Source organism: Miniopterus natalensis, chromosome 16, assembly GCF_054644295.1.
Source record: "Miniopterus natalensis isolate mMinNat1 chromosome 16, mMinNat1.hap1, whole genome shotgun sequence".
In the NCBI taxonomy this organism is placed as follows: domain Eukaryota; kingdom Metazoa; phylum Chordata; class Mammalia; order Chiroptera; family Miniopteridae; genus Miniopterus; species Miniopterus natalensis.
In genome coordinates this window covers 3,589,409-3,606,432 of record NC_142096.1, presented here as the reverse complement: position 1 = coordinate 3,606,432, position 17,024 = coordinate 3,589,409, and the positions used below count along the sequence as shown (strand labels likewise).

The window sequence follows — 17,024 nt, the reverse complement described above, 5'->3', positions numbered from 1 at the left end:
AAGACACATATCCCAGCCCCTCAGGCAGATTGCAGGGGCCTTGGGACTAGTTCTGGCCCAGAGAAAACATTCAAAAGTGATGCACTCACCTTCACTCCTGGCCCATAGAATCTCTCTGCTCCCCAGTCCAACCAAGTGCCAAAAGGATCCAGGCAAAAACACTGAGGCCCAGTGACGAGATGAACGCACCAATCATAAACATCCACAATGTCGAACTTTGATTGCGAGATAAACTTACATTGTGTTAAATCACTAAGATTTTGGAGATTTCCATTTTTGTGGTTGTTTTTAATGGTAGCTACTAATATGTCACCAATTGTCCTCTGTTCTGTCTCCTGCTCTCATTTCCTAGCTCCTATGTCTTTCTTTATCATGTGAGTAGGTCTTTCCGACTGATAGCTCTCCAACTGGACTCTGTGAATCCCCTTCAGGGGCTGTCTCAAAAGTGGGCTCCAGGCAACTCATTCCAGATTTGACCAGAAACGCTCTCTTTTGACCTGTTTTACAAGCGGGTTTCTGCATCAGCCATGTACCTTTGTGTGGGTGGGGAAGGCGCCTTGACTTTGACGGGTTACAGACCATCTCTTTACATTACATTTACTCTCATAGTTTTAGTCACACATATTCCCAAAGTATCCAAATCTGAATCTACAGCACACCTCTCTTCGGAGCCCTCCGCCCTCACTCCCACTCATCTCTCCATCTCCACCCGCTGGATGCTTCAGGGCCACCTCCGCATGGAATTCCGAAACAGAGGCATTATCCTGCCCACCTTTCTTCCGGCATGAATGACATCACCGTCCACCTGATTACGCAACAGAAAATGGAGTTATCCTGACCCCCTTCTTTTCCCTTCCCATATGCAATCAGTCATTTAGATGGAGGTTAGAAAAGTAATAATAGTGTTCAAAAGTACAAATATTGTAAAACAAAAACGGGTGAAAAACACACAATACAAACTTAGCCATATGAAAAACATCTGCTGCTTAATATAGAAGCCTCGTTTAGAATAAAACAAGCTGTAAGAGAGCCTGAGGAGAAGTGGGCTTCATGGTCTTTGAAACCACATTGCCTTTGGCGGGGTTTAAAGTTGCCACATTAAAATAAATGTATAATACATAGTCCAGTATGTCCTATATGATGTAATGTGTGTCATGGTATGTTAGAAAAATGTCACACGCAGTCCCATTTGGGGAGATTGTATTTGCAAAAGAGGCATTACATACTCTGGACAGCGGTCTGCTTTTTAAAAAGTTGTAATGTACAAGTTTTCGTTGCATCCAGATGGAGGAAGGGATTCCATAATTAGCCTTTTTGTTTTTTCCTGAGACGTGACCAATTTTGTAATCCTGTCCCTGTCCCAGGATGTTTCTGTCCTTAGCATTCAGTCCCCAAACCTGAACTGAAACACCTCAGCACCACACGCAGAGCAGTTCGCCTTATCATCGGAGCTGCCCAGTGCTCTGGCGAGCAAGGGGAGGGACAGCGTGAGGAGTGGTGACAGGCAGTGAAGTGAGGGGAGAGGGAGCATTGTGTTCTCTGGGCGCCGAGGTCCTGGGAGCTCACTGCCCCAGGAAAACCTTCTGAAAGCTTAGTGTGCACTACTGCCACCTGCTGTCACCCTGGCTCCCATCAAACAGAGCAAAAGACTTCCCGTCTTTAAGATACTTACAAAACAGTCCCGTTGGAAGTTACAGATGAAGACTCAACACCTCACTTGATATAATGAACGTACTATGAAAGTTCATTTGCTCCACCCACATCCTTGTCAACACTTGGTAGTCTAAGTTTTTAAACTTTAGCTGTTTTGCTAGTTTGGTAATGAGGGGTATCTTTATTTTATTTTGCATTCTCATGATACTAAGGCTGAGCACTTATATATACTTATTTGTCATCTGGAAACCCTGTTTTGAGAGATATATCTTCAGTCTCCTGCCTGTTTTTCCGTTAGGTTATCTTTTCCTTACTGATTCGATGAATTATTTATTCTGAATCGAAGTGCTTTGTCAGGTATATATTTCAAAGTATTTCTTTCTCATATTGAGGCTAGCCTTTCATTCTTATAATGGTTATCAATAGATGCAGAAAAAGCATTTGAATAAATCCAGCACCCACTTATGATTAAAACTCTCAGTAAAGTGGGAATAGAGGGAGCCTCTCGCAATGTAATAAAGGCCATGTATGACAGACCTACAGCCAACATCATGCTTGATGGGCAAAAACCATTTCCCCTAAGAACAGGAACAAGATAGGGATGTCCACTTTCACCACTCCTATTCAACATAGTACTGGAAGTCTTAGCCACAGCCATCAGACAGGAAGAAAACATAAAAGGCATCCAAATTGGAAAGGAGGGAGTAAAACTGCCATTTGCAGATGACATGATGTATATAGAATACTGTGAAGACTCTACCAAAAAGCTATTAGAGCTAATAAATAAATTTGGCAAAGTAGCAGGATACAAAATCAACATCCAGAAATCGATGGCATTTCTATACACCAATAATGAACTATCAGAAAGAGAAACTAAGAAAACAATCCTATTCACTACTGCAACAAAAAAATAAGGCACCTAGGAATAAAGTTAACCATGGCGGTAAAAGACTTGTACTTGGAAAACTATAGGACATTGAAGAAAGAGAGAAAGATATAAACAAATGGAAGAATACACCACGTTCATGGAGCAGAAGAATTAACATCATTAAAATGTCCATACTACCCAAAAGCAATCTATAGCTTCAACATGATCCCTATTAAAATACCAATGGCATCTTTCACAGATCTAGAACAAATATTACAAAAATATATATGGAACCAAAAAGGCCTCAAATTGCCTCAGCAATCTTGAGAAAGAAGAACAAAGTTGGAGGGATCACAATACTGGATATCAAGTTATACTACAAAGCCACTGTAATCAAAACAGCCTGGTACTGGCCCAAGAACAGGCATACAGATCAATGGAACAGAACAGAGACCCCAGAAATCAACCCAACCATTATGATCAATTAGTATTTGACAAAGGAGGCAAGAACATACAATGGAGTAAAGACAGTCTCTTCAATAAATGGTATTGGGAAAATTGGAGAGATACATGCAAAAAAATGAAACTAGACCACCAACTTACACCACACACAAGCTCAAAATGGATAAAAGACTTAAATGGAAGACACAAAACCATAAAAATCCGAGAAGATCTAGCAGTATTTTTGCCGATATATCTCCTAGTGAAGGGAAACAAAGGAAAAAATAAACAAATGGGACCACATCAAACTAAAAAGCTTCTGCACAGCAAAAGAAACCATGAACATAATGAAAAGGAAACCCACTGTATGAGAGAGCATATTCACCAATGATACATCTGATAAGGGGTTAATCTCCAAAATATATAAAGAACTCATACAACTCAACAAAAGGAAGACAAACAATCCAATTAAAAAATGGGCAAAGGACCTGAATAGACACTGCTCCAAAGAGGACACACAGATGCCAAAAGACATATGAAAAAATACCCAGTAGTCTCTTTCACGTCGATGTTTCTCGCTTTCTCTCTCTTCCCGTTGTCCCTCCCTCCCCTCTACTCTCTCTAAAAATCAATGGAAAAAATATCCTTGGGTGCGGATTAACAAAAAACACACATACAGAAGCCATTGTACATTTACACAATGGAACACTATGCAGCTGTAAAAAGGAAGGAACTCTTACCTTTTGCGACAGCATGGATGGATCTGGAAATTATAATGCTAAGCGAAATAAGCCAGCCTGAGAAAGACAGATACCATATGATCTCACTTGTATGTGGAATCTAATGAAAAAAATGAAGTCACAAACGAAACAGAACCAGTCATGGATACATGGAACAGACCGACAGATGTCAGATGGGAGGTGGTGGTGGGGGTAGGTGGTACAGATGGGATGAAAGACGGTGAAGGGACTAGCCAAAGAACATATATATACATAGCCCACGACACAGACAACAATGTGGTCAGGGCCAGGGGGAGGGGAGGGTGGGGTCTGGGTGGAGGGGAACTAATGGGGGGCAAATGGGGGACATCTGTAAAACGTGCATGAAAATCCTAACACGTTTTTCTGTATCTAACCAACGTGAAAAGTAATTCTGTATAAAACTAGTGCAGAATGATTTTTTAAGTGTCTTCTCTGTTTAAATTTACCAGCAGGTGAGTCAACTGATCCTATTTTTTTGAAATTTCCATTTAAAAATATCACACTAATATTAACTTCTTAAATGTGGAATAAGAGTTGAATTTCTTTTATAGGCTTCTGTACAGGTGGTTTTTAAAAATCCTGCTGGTATATTTATTTATCTCTGCAGCCTTTACAAAGGGATTCCTGCAATGTGTCCCTTCAGAAACCAGAGTTTCAAATACCTGACTTATTAGCCTGCCTTCTTTCTCCTCAGCAATTCTCAAGGTTCAGGGAAATGTGTAAGATTCAACTTTGGCAATGGCTGGGGACCTCTGCCCCTATATGCTGTATTTATTCTTAAATGCTATTTCATGGAAGACACATTAATTAAACAGGAAACAGAAACATCAAATGTTTCATTCTATATTTTTAATTCAAAAATGTAAACAACATTTATATCGCATCACTCACATTTAAGTATTTACATAGCATTAACATAGAGGCAGTAAGAAATGTTGGTTTGCAGGTTAATGATCATTAAACTTGAAATATAAGGTGCCTTTCAAGTATGTAGTATAAATGAAAAAGATAATTCAAAAGCTTAATGAAAAAATTATGTAATAAAAAATTATTAGCTACATAACTCAGAACTTACATTAAGTATATTTTGGATCCTACTAGTTTTTCCTTATTAAAAAAAAATACATGCCTACTGTCTTATGAAGCCTAAGTCTGCTTTCAATAAATCACCTTGTCAACATAACATGATGAATTTACAGTGTGTCTGTTATTTACAATCTTTAAACATAACAGGAGAGCAAAACTTCGATAGTGCTTTTAAAATGTTAAGTAATTTAAAATGTATTTAAGAACTATATTGGGGAAAATGTCACACATTATATCTTAATAAAGGCAAATGACATTTCCCAATAATACAGGTAAACAAAGGAGGACTATGTACCAAGTCTCGAGATGCCTATTAATCCAACAGTCAAACTCCACTGCCAAACAGGGTGAGCAATTAGATGAGGCAAACTGGGTCAGCAATATACAATTTTAAATTTCTAAGTAAACTTGAAAACACTTTTCAACACTTATTTATTTATTTATTTATTTATTTTTCAACATTTATTTAACCATAAGATATGCAAAACAAAATGCTGAACTAAAAACTAGGCTTGAACTTGGAATCAATTTTTTCAATGTGAGAAAATGCAGGCAAATGCCAGCTTAAAAATAATGTACAGAGACAGATGATGGGGACTGTTTTGATTAGCACTAAAAGTGTTATACTGAAAGCAGCATTTAGGTTTTTTTGCCCTAATGTCAGTGCTGTCTAATCTATGAGTTGATGAATTAAATACCATACATAACAGAAAACAGTATTTTCCACTATGTCACATTATATATACTTTCAAAGCAAGTTATTTATCCAAAATTATAAAAATAAATCTTTCTGTCAGTTAAAAACAAATAAAAATATAATAATTTGTATTACAAGTTTTAAAAAATATGGCAAACTATCCTGATAATCACGACTTCTTTTGGCCATGATTATAGAGTCTGTAAGTTATCTATTCAATAAATTAAATCAAAAATCTCTGATCCACCAATGTTTTGGATGCTAAATTCTTCTGTCCTACTGTATTCCGAATAAATCTAAAAATCTGGAAAAAAATGAAAACAATTCAGAATTATAAAAAATATAAGGAAAATGAAAGACACGAATCAAGTCTCTAAATTAAACTGGCCTCGAGCTAGACCTCCAGTGAATGGGGCTCTAAGCGCTGCTCACACCTGGCATCCAGGAGATAGAAATTTTAAGTGTCTCCCTACTGGCTTCCTTTCACACTTGCTCAAGCAACTCATGTCCTCGAAAGACTCCAGCATTTCACTGACCCTGACAGAGTGCAGAATGACAGTGGCAGAAATGCTACTCTTTTGGATAGGGTTAACCACATTCTAAACCTTCACAAATTCCTAGTGAGAGTTGACATTTACTTTCTGCTATAAAAATAAACATCTACTTCCAACACTTCCCCCTTAAAAAGAACCCGAGAGAACACTACCTCTTGCTGCAGGTACGTAAGGAAGGCTGCTGAAACAAAACTCTGGCAAGCCAGGTCCACGACACAGAAGAACAGCAGGTCGTAAATAAGGAGAGTGGCTTCGTTTCCGTAGTACAGAACACTGCTGAAAGAATAACCTTCATCTGTTAAAAAAAAAAAGCAATGCATAAGATACGAATTAGAAATTGAGTAATAAACTAAACCTGTGATAAATTTCTGGTGACAAAGGTTGGATATTTAAAAACGGCATAATAGAAACTAGTTACTACTTATAATACTTCATGGCTTACAAAAAAAATAAACAAAGGATATTAAAATTTGCTAATCTGAAAGGTGAGTCAAGGAACTCTGCTCATAAAACCCAGTTTTAACATTCGCACCAAGGGTTGGTAATTGCTAGCGCTGTAAGTATATCAAAGACCAAGTAATGAATATCCTCTGTTTATATAACTAAAGGCTAAAGAATCTTAGATTCTTAGAGTTAAAGAAGTAAAACAAGACCAACAAGGACTAGAACAGTTCATAGTGCGCTATAACCTGTGTTTCAAATAGTCCTCCAAGGTTCTGAGGTCTCCTCTCACTTCACAAGGAGAGGTTTTTTTTACTTTTGGGGATCTGAATGCCCTTTTAAGATCCTGATGGAAGCTACAGACCCTTTCACCAGGAGAAAAAACAAGTACACATACACAAATCTTGCCCACAATATCAGGGAGGTCCAGAGAACCACTGAAACTGCCAGGGACACCCATTAGGAGCTCTTTCATACAAGAGACATCTGGCGTGCTGGTGATGTCCCGTCCTTACCAAGCCAAGCAAGAGCTTATCAGTCACATTAGAAGTGGCACAGACATTTCTTAATGATAAGAAATCATGTTTAGTCACTATTCCCATTACAGATATCTGCAATTTTGAAGAATTTGCAAAAAATGAAAATTAGATGTTAAAAATTAATCACGAATGTTATTCTTCAAGTGTTTTTCAAATATATCTTTTTGATTTCAGAGAGAGGAAGGGGAAGGGAGAAGGAAAGAAACATCAATGCTGAGAGAGTCATTGACCAGCTGCCTCCTGCACACGCCCCACTGGGGATGGAGCCCGCAACCAGGGCATGTGTCCCGCCCGGGAATCGAACCGAGATCTCCTGGATCCTAGGTTGATGCTCAACCGCTGAGCCACGCCGGCGGGGCAGTGTTTCGTAGTTTGCTACTGAATGAACATTCCAATAAAATTGGAATTTGTTTGCTCTCTCTTCTCTGTGTGCCACTGCTTTTGAAATTCAGCCTTTTTACTTTCTTGTAGAATAACTATCTTTTATGTATTTTTTTCTTGCTACATGACATGATAAAATAGAAAACAGAAAACTACTGTAATTCCATGAAGTTAACTGAATTCATTATGTTTCTTCTTTAATAACTACGAACACTTTTTCTTCAAATTTGAAAACAGTAATCAAGTCCAGCAAAGGCAGCTGGAGGTACCGTTGTAAAAGATGCTTTTTTCCATTGGCTCCATGAATTCCATTCCAAGAATTCTTTCAAGAAGCAATTTATCTTTTATAAAGTAGTCCATTTCCTTATGAACCTAATAAAAAAACTACAGTCATTAAAAAAAAATCACATTAAAATAAATATTTACCATTTTTTTTAAAAATGAAAGAAAACAAATAATTAGTGGTACACAAAGAAAATGTTTTTCAGAAAGACAATTTACTCCCCTGGGCTTTATCATAAAATTCCTTTTAAAAATATTTAAAATTTTAAATCCCCTTAGTAGTATTTAGGGCTAGATATACTGGGAATACAACCATAGCATAACATATTTTATAATGAATAATACTAAGATTTTGGTAACTGGCTAACAAAATTCCAGTATAGACATATTTTAAGGTAATTGCCAATATGCTAATAGGGCTGTAAAATCTCATTTTACTTTTATATAACCTACATCTATCCTTAGGCCACAGTATTAATTTTGACAGCAAAAAAAAAAGGGGGGGGATTTCCTATCCTTAGTCCACCACCTTGCTTAACTAAAGAAATAACTGATATTCCTGGTTAACTTTTTAAAAACTGCATTTTAATTCTAGCTTAAAAATAAATGCTGACATACATACATGATCGATGAAAGAGCCAAGAAATTTATTCATAGCATGATATGCTTTTATACTCTGCTCAAAAGTACTTGCTGATGAACTCAAGAGTCTAGCAGGGCCATTTTTCTAATGTGAAAAAGAGACAAGAATAAATGCAAATGTCTTACATTTTTGGTATTTAAACAAATGAAATACTGGCAAAATATATCTTAATTACAGTGCATACAAACCCTTGTTAGAGTCTCATGAATTCTGTCATAGTGCTGTCTCATCTGGCTAGAAATTGCAATCTGAAAGGTCTGACCCTCTGTGTTGGGTACCAAGCCTCTCTGGCTACACAAATTTTCCTGAAAAGTTAAAGGATTTAAATTAAGCCAAGATTATGAAATTTTCTCCTGTTAATAAAAAACAGCAAACATTTTTCTTTTAGTTGGTATCACATATTACAAAATTCAGAAGCCAAGTGAAATTTTACTGAAACTGTACTTGAGACAGAGGCTCCCACATTACCCAGGGTCCCCCATGTCCTCTAGGCCTCACTGATTTCTGTTTGTCAGACTCCCTGAAGGACTCCACCATCTCCTTTACTCTGCCCCACTCTGTAAAAATCCAGAGTTCATCGTATACTGATACTCGTGGCTTTCTTTATGATTAACTTTATTGCTCTTCAATGCATGTCAAACAGTCAAATCTTAGAATTGACTATTTTTATAAACACAAATGGTCCTTTTTTTTTCTAAATACTTTTAAAACACTTTAGTTAATTCCAAAATAAGGTAGTGATATGTGACCCACCAGGTAACGCATGGACCAGATATGCATTCAGGTCTCCTTGACAAGTTGATTCCTAACAACTATAAACATACAAAATTTTGCCCATATATATGGCATAAAATTGGGATCATACCAATTTTTAAAAATATTTTTATTGATTTTTAGAGAGAGGAGAAGGGGGGGAGAGAGCGAAACATCGATGTGAGAGTAGAACAATGATCAGCTGCCTCCTGCATGCCCCCTGTTGGGGATGGAGGCTGCACCCAGGCATGTGCCCTGACGGGGAATCAAACCAGAAACCTTTCGGTGCAGGGGTGATGCCCGACCAACTGAGCCACACCGGCCAGGGCCCCAATTTCTTTTTCATTAAACATTTTATCTTGAGCAACTCTCCATTTCATTAAATATTCTACAAAACATGATTTTAAATGTCTACCTAAGATTTTACTGTACAGGTAAACCAATTTATTTAATATTCTCTCATTTTTACATGTTTTTGCCCTTATAACCCATGACGAAGATCCTGAACCCAGTTAGCTATTCACACTGCTAATTATTTCTTTGAGTTAGATTCAAAGAATCAGCGAGCCAAAAATAGTAAACTTTTAAAAAGTCCTTGGTATATACCACCAAATGCTTTCTAAAAGGTTTATAAAAATTTATCTCAAGACCAGTAGTTTTATAGGTGCCCATTTCACCATATCTGTGATGATATGAAGTAAAAGCTTTAAAAAAAAATTAAGAAAAAAGAATGCTAATTTGAAGGGGGCAAAAACGTTATTTTTTATTATTATTTTTTAATCCTCACCTGAGGATATTTTTCCATTGCTTTTCAGAGAGAGTGGAAGGGAGAGAGAGAAACATCGATGTGAGAGAGACACATCCATCGGCTGCTGCCCGCATGGGGATGGAGCCTGTGACCGAGGTACATGCCCTTGGCTGGAATCAAACCCGGGACCCTTCAGTCCTCAGGCCGACACTCTCACCACTGAGCCAAACCAGCCAGGACAAGAATGTTATTGTACATTAATTTCTTTGATTATTTACGAGCTAAATATTTTTTAGAGGTTTGTCTCTTCTGTTTCTTGTTTATGTAGTTTAAAAAATGTTTTTGCCATTTTTCCACTGAGGTTTTAACTCACTGTTTGCTTACTCTGAGTTTTACCCTAGTCTGCCACACCTCTCACTTATATGACTGTTGGGTACATAAATGTCCTACAGCAATAAAGTCAAGTCAGTGGACATTTCCCTTTGGGGCTCTTTATTCTTTGTGTTTAGCATGTTATCTCCCAGTCTGAAATTCTCTCCTAGGTCTTTACAGTTTCACAGTTTACATTTCACTTTTAAATCCAGGTGTAATTTCTAATAGTTAACCAACTTATCCAGTTAAATGTATTAAGAAAATCATCTTTGAGATGTGTCATTGGCATGCATTAAATTCTTACAAGCCATAGGTATAGTCCCTTTTTCAATAAATCCTCTTGTATTTTCCTCTTAGGTATTTATTTACCAGTTTTGCTTCACCTATCCTTCCAATTTCTTTTTTTTAAAAGCAAACCCCAGATATCATGTCATTTCACTTGTAAATACTTCCATATGTATCTCTAATAAGGTCTTTTTAAAAAATAAGTTTATTTTTCAATTACAGTTTACATTCAATATTATTTTGTATTAGTTTTAAGTGTATCTAATAAGGTCTTTAAAAAGAGCCATCATGGCATTTTCATACCTAATAAGATTAATCTCCCTTAATGTAATTTAATATATAGTCCATTAAATCTCCCAGATTTTTTCCAAAGTTTTTTTATAGTTGATTTGTTTGATCAAGATCCAAAGTCAACACATTGTATTCAATGGTTTTGTTTCTTAAACATCTTACTATCTAACAGTTCTTCCATCACTACCACCACCCCCCTTCTTTCATTTTCATGCCTTTCACTTGTTGGAGACACTGGTCATTTGTCCTGTGAGACATCTCACATTCTGAATTTGATTAACAACTTCCTGTGATATTATTTAATTTCCTCTCTATCCCCTCTATTTCCTGTAAACTAGTGGTTAGATCTAGAGGCTTCACTATATTCAGGTTCAATTTTCTTAAGCAAGAACATTTCATGGGTGATATTATGTACTTCATACTGTGCCATAACAGGAAGAACATATTGTCAGTTTTTCTAATTTTTACTTGTAGTAAGACTGAGCCAGTGCATTCAGATTATGACAGCCTGGTTCCTCATTATGAAGTTCCCTGCACACTCTCCTTTAACTGTTTCAGCATCCGCTGATGACTGCAGCCTGTAGGCACTGATCCGTTAGTCATTACAAAATGGTAATTTTCTAACTCAGAATTCCCTTTACTTTCTTATAAAGGAAGAACTTTCCACATGAATTATTCAGGTTCTCTGAAATACAGTTCATATAGGAACCGCGGGATGAAATTGGTTCTTTCACTTTATCAGTGTTCAGGGTAATGAGCTAGTATCCTAGCAGCCTTCAAAGTAATCAATGAGGATTAAAAAATATATATTATTACAAATCCTAGGTTAAGAACAGAGAACCTATCTTTCAACTTAAAAAGGTATGAAATGCATTCATACCGCTTCTCTTTTAAGATTCATGTTCATCTCGTCCATGTTAGTATCTGCGTGCCCGTGTACCGATCTACCGTGGATGTAATACCCGAAGCATTGGTGGGACAACAGAAACACGGATATCTAGAAGAGAAAACAACGGGGAGCGACTGGCAGCTCGTCTGCAAAACGGTGAAAATTAACTTTTTCTTGAAATTGCTTCATTTCCAAATAATAAGGGTTGAATTCTTGGAAAAGATATAAAGAAGGTAATAAAGTAATAAGGGTAGTGAGGGGATTTTAAAAAGCAGGTGGAAGGGAAAGGAAGAAAGAGGGTTGACATATGAAAACTCTCCTCGGCTGGGCGAACTATTTGGTAGCATAAGGAATTCACAGTTAAGAAACTGCAAATAAAAATGAAAAAAACAAAGACAGTAAATATTAACTTGTAGCTCATTATAAGTTAATCTCTGGAATTAACCACCAGTGGAAATTAGGCTATAATCCAATTATACCAAATCACTTTTAGAGCCTCTTTTAATGTACTCATGACCTTTAAACAGGGAAAGTAACAGTTGCAGGATAAAGTCAGAAAGTACTTACATTGCTCATACAGCATAAATCAACAAACTGTCGAATTTTATCTTCTATAAATCTCTCATAAAAGACAGCAAAGAACACGATCTGAAACATTAAGCCAAGTTCATGCTTATTAGCTCTTAAGATTTAATTTTCTTTTATAGCCACAGTGTAGTATCTTAAGACAAAAGAAATTCCAACCAAGAACACAGTGGCCTCTAACAGTTCCTATGGGATAAAATCCTACTTATCATTTCTGATTCTCTGTCAAAGAAAGAAAGGTTTGGAAACTGTGTTAAGATTTATTGATGGCAATGTATTTTGAATTTTAAAAACTTTTTCTGTGTCATTAAAACAAGACATGAAAAACATGAGAGAAGGAAGAAAGGGTTTTTACAATTTAGTATAAACCACTGTATCAATGGCCAGAATTACATCTTGTTCTGTGATTCTGCCCATCTCCTAAATTCCAAGAGCCATTAGAAAAGTTGCTGTTTTGCAAATTAACCTTCTCAGACAGAGAAGCACATAAAAAGCATATATCAAACATTCTACTTCAACTATAGATAATGTGTTAAATATTCAAATGGAATGGTTTCAGGTGTTTTCCAGATTTAATAATATATAAAGGGAAGTTTTATAAATCAAAAAAGTTTACACTGTAGTCCTTCCTAGATGTGCTTCAGAGAAAGGTAACACTACCTATCCAATTTAGAACTGTCCCCGCTGTCTCTGCCGCCTCCATTCCTAACTTCCACTCCCCTCGCCTCACTCACTCTCTCACCTCCCTGCTGATGCCCTTTGCAGCACCTGTCACATGTGTAACTTGGTCATGTTACAGCGTATCTCTGAGCTCAGCACGGTATCTAGTACATAAAATGCACTCAGATACGTGAACAAATAAATAAAATGGCAGCTGATTATGTTCCTAAATACTCTATGTAGATATTTTTTTAAACCCCTTTAAAGATCATGAAAAATAGCAACATTAAAAGTTTAAAAATTAAAGGATACCACTTAAAAGTTGAAGAAGCTGAGTTCAGGGAACTAAAAGGCATGAACACTGAAGCCCCTGATGAGGCTCAAGGGAAGTCTGTGCAGGCAAACACGCGGAACCGCGACAGGCTGCTGCGGGACCCTGCAGGATGCCTGGGGAACAACGCCGCCCACCTCAGAGTGGCCCAGGGGCCGACCATCTTCCCATTGGAAGGGCACGGCGCGAGGAGCAAGGGCAGCGAGCCGGGGGTGAGGTGGTGGTGCCTGGGGCTGCTCCTCCCTTCTCCTCACCCCTCAGTGGCAGACCCCTTCTCTGAGCGGGCACACTGCTGCCGGGGCGCAAGATGCCAACGCAGTGAGGTGTGGCCATGTGGCTAGGTTCTGACCAAGGAGGTGCTGGCACTTCTGAAAAGGCTCTGTAGCGTCAAGTTTTAACAAGTCTTGGCAATTGTACAATGCAACCAACTAACCCAGCGCCTGGGTTATAACATTAGGCAAGAATCAGTTATTAGTTCTTGTTCTAGAATTAGGTATTGTTGTTGTTTTGTTGTCAGAAATCAGAATGTGGTCAATGTTTGAGGATAATTATATGTAAATAATTATAAAAATAGAGGCAACGTTGCTTAAAGTATAATCTCCTGTTACCTGTACAATTCCAATCACTAGCCAGAGGGCCGCAGACACTGCGTATCTCAAAATGCGACTATAAGGAGGAATGTAGCTGGATGGGTCTCTGGAAAGACTAGAGGACGAATCCATTAACGCTAAATTCTTGAATCCCACAACCTGCAGTTAGAAAAAAAAAAAGTAACTTACACAGACAAGAATGAAGACTTCTCTAGTTTAAAAATGAGATACTCCTCCCTACTCCTTCCCTTAAAAAATGAAAATATTCAAGTTCATACAACAGTGGAAAATCTAGATAAAAACAATTATCCAGTATTTTTAATTACAGAGCACTTAACAAAAATATTTAGCTAGTTCATTTGGCATTTTCTTCATTATGAATAAAGGCAAATACAGCCTCATCACACACTGAGAAAGCTCAAAAGTTTGTCAGAAGAATAAAACTTTCTTCAGAAAACTACCGACGAAAAAACTAACATTTCATGAGATTTTAAGATATGCCAGACACTATGCAAAATACTTTTTATGGTAAAGAAATCTATGTGAGTGACTTTATCACATCCAGTGTTTTCTAAACTTCCTTGAATATAAACTTCTTTCTCATGCAATGCTTTCTAGAGCTTTAAAAAACACCACTACAGATAAAAGTCTGAGGTAGTGTCCACTGTCCTTGGCGCACACACTCTGGTTTAAAAGAGGAAAGAAAGGAGGGGGGGAAGGAGAGGAAGGAGGGGGAGGAGGGAAGGAGGGAAGGAGGGAAGGAGGGAAGGGGAAGGGGAAGGAGGGGGGAAAGGGGGAAGGAGGGGGGGAAGGGCGAAGGAGGGGGGCAGGGGGAAAGGGGGGAAAAGGGGGAAAGGAGGGAAGGGAGGGTATCGGGGAGGCAGACAGACCTAAGGCTAATTGCTGAGAAAACCTGTGGCCGTACAGCTTCCATAGTCCAGTCCCACGTTCAGGACCGAATACTCTTTAATAAGGCACCCAGACCCACGGATAACTAACTGTGAGGGCATTTCCTCATTCATGTGTCCTGTTCAGCTCTTAACACGGAACACAGTTCATAGCAGGGGTTCAGTAACAACGCGGAAAATTGCAACCCTAGAACAGTGGTCGTAATACAGGAGTGAGAATATGAATCATGGAGCAAAGGGGATTTTTCAAAATACAGACACCAGGGCATACCTCAGAGCCATGAATCAAGCAGACTCTGGGGGAGGTGAGGCACGGGTGTTCTGTAAAAGCCTCCCCAGGGGATTCTGCTGCAAGCCAGGTGTTTAAAAGCCACCCCTTGCCTAGAGAAATCAAATCCAAAGAGACAGAAAAGAGAGTGGGGGTTTCCAGGGGCTGGAGAGGGTGGATGGGGAGCTGTTTAAAAGGGTACAAAGTTTCAGATTTGCAAGATGAAGAGAGTTCTAGAAATTGCACAACACTGTGAATGTATAGTTCATTACTGAACTGTATACTTAAAAATGGTTAAGATGGTAAATTTCATGGTATGTGTATATGACCATGATTTTTAAAAAGCCGTTCCTTTTTTTAACAGCTTGAGCAATAGTTCAACCTCTAGAAAACTCTTCTGCTCACATGAAAACTTAGCTGGAATTAAATTAAATTAACGTTTAGGTGGCACCCATACATTGCAAATAGTTGCACACGTCAAACAGCTGTTACCTCCAGCAGGAAGAGGACCACAAGCACTTGGAAGACGGGGTTAGTCTTTCTCACAGTCTGAATTTCATTCCATTCATTTGCTACGAAATACGTTCTCCATATGCTCACGGGGACGGTGGCACTCCGCACGCCACCCTCGCCTGTGGGAGACAAACGCATCAGAGGGTTTCTCACCTCCCTCCGCAAGGGAGCAAAAGAGCCTGGCACGCGCGGCCACCTCGCTCACCTTCCACAGCCCTAAGCACCTTGCCCTTCGGCCGCTCCCAGTCGATGAAGAACACGTCCACGGTGACCTGGGCCGCGAGCTTATGCAAAAACTGCAGAGCCTGAGGACGACAACAGACACCTAGGAGCTTCTGCTCAAACTGACTTATGGAACAAGACTAATTCCTTTTCGTCGTTGTTGGTAATCCTCACCGGAGGATATTTTTTCCATTAATTTTTTTAGATGTTAATTCAAACATATTTATGGCTTCTTAGAAAAAGTTATTCAAGCCAGATTTTCAAAATGAGCTATTATACATAAAAGTAAACTTCCTATGTAAAATACAGTAATTTGTGCTTTCTCTCAAAATCAAACTAAATTCTACACCAAAGATTTTAAAAGTATGTACTTTAATTTTAAGGACTTACAAGTTTATTAGCAGGCCCTTTACATTTTTTAACCTGTCCTTTGAAACCTACCTTCAGAGCAAAAGCACACCCCACGTAAGTGACAAAGCGCTCTTCCTGAGCCGGCACTGGTAGCAAAACAGAGACAGACTTCTGTGCCTGTAACAAAAATTCCACCATTAAACATAATCATGTAAGCTTTTTACTAAGCATAACTTTTAACCCACAGAAAACACACAGAGGAAGGTAGTAATGCTCTCAATAAACCCAGCACACTCAGGGAATGGTGAGCTTAGCACTTGCCTCAATACTCTTGATCAGAAACACTCCCAAATAAAAGTAGCTCCTTTGTAAAGAGCACTTACCAGTTATTCATGCATTGGCATTCAGGTTAAATTAAAAAACTCACTTACTTTGAAGAAAATAAGCCAATAAAGACCTGTTCCCACAGTGATGGTAACAAATACGTTGGCCAGATCACCAGCATAGTATACCAAGAATTTCATAACTGTCTGCAATTTAAAAAGAATTACAGTTGTTACAGACTCAATGTATTTCTACCAGCACTTTTAATAACACATTGCTACCAGTTTCTCAAGCTTGCAGCCTTATTTCCTGGATCGATTAGAAAGACCAACTGCAGCCGCTCCTAGATGCCTCGTGGGCCCTCACCTTTGGTCCACTCCCGCGGCCTGTGTCCTATGCAGCCTTCCCCACCTGTCGCCACCTGAGAAAGCTAGAGCTGCTTCCTAACCGTCTCCCGGTCGGAGCGCCTCTCCTCAGTCTAGCCTCCACGCCGCCAGTTAGCTTCTGACACATAAAGTGGATGGATGGGTAAGCTGTGCTACTCTTCCTCAGTGACTCCTCCCTAAGACAAAATACAAATTCCTGACC

At 38.5% G+C, this 17,024-nt stretch overlaps 1 protein-coding gene across 2 annotated transcripts in view; it reads right to left on the bottom strand.

The window, feature by feature from the left end:
- Nucleotides 1-4,849: 4,849 nt before the first annotated feature.
- Nucleotides 4,850-17,024, bottom strand: part of TMEM67 (transmembrane protein 67) — a 30,379-nt gene continuing 18,204 nt past the window's right edge. The window contains exons 17-28 of one of the 2 annotated variants that reach the window (XM_087825273.1): nucleotides 16,544-16,642; nucleotides 16,203-16,289; nucleotides 15,745-15,844; nucleotides 15,519-15,658; nucleotides 13,869-14,009; nucleotides 12,252-12,332; nucleotides 11,676-11,792; nucleotides 8,535-8,651; nucleotides 8,326-8,430; nucleotides 7,691-7,793; nucleotides 6,213-6,355; nucleotides 4,850-5,810 (exon numbers count right to left, since the gene is read on the bottom strand). In XM_087825273.1, coding sequence (XP_087681399.1) covers nucleotides 5,730-5,810; nucleotides 6,213-6,355; nucleotides 7,691-7,793; nucleotides 8,326-8,430; nucleotides 8,535-8,651; nucleotides 11,676-11,792; nucleotides 12,252-12,332; nucleotides 13,869-14,009; nucleotides 15,519-15,658; nucleotides 15,745-15,844; nucleotides 16,203-16,289; nucleotides 16,544-16,642 — 1,314 coding nt within the window. In that variant the 3' untranslated portion in view covers nucleotides 4,850-5,729. The remainder of the gene's footprint in view (nucleotides 5,811-6,212; nucleotides 6,356-7,690; nucleotides 7,794-8,325; nucleotides 8,431-8,534; nucleotides 8,652-11,675; nucleotides 11,793-12,251; nucleotides 12,333-13,868; nucleotides 14,010-15,518; nucleotides 15,659-15,744; nucleotides 15,845-16,202; nucleotides 16,290-16,543; nucleotides 16,643-17,024) is intronic. The other variant, XM_087825274.1, reaches the window with a different exon arrangement.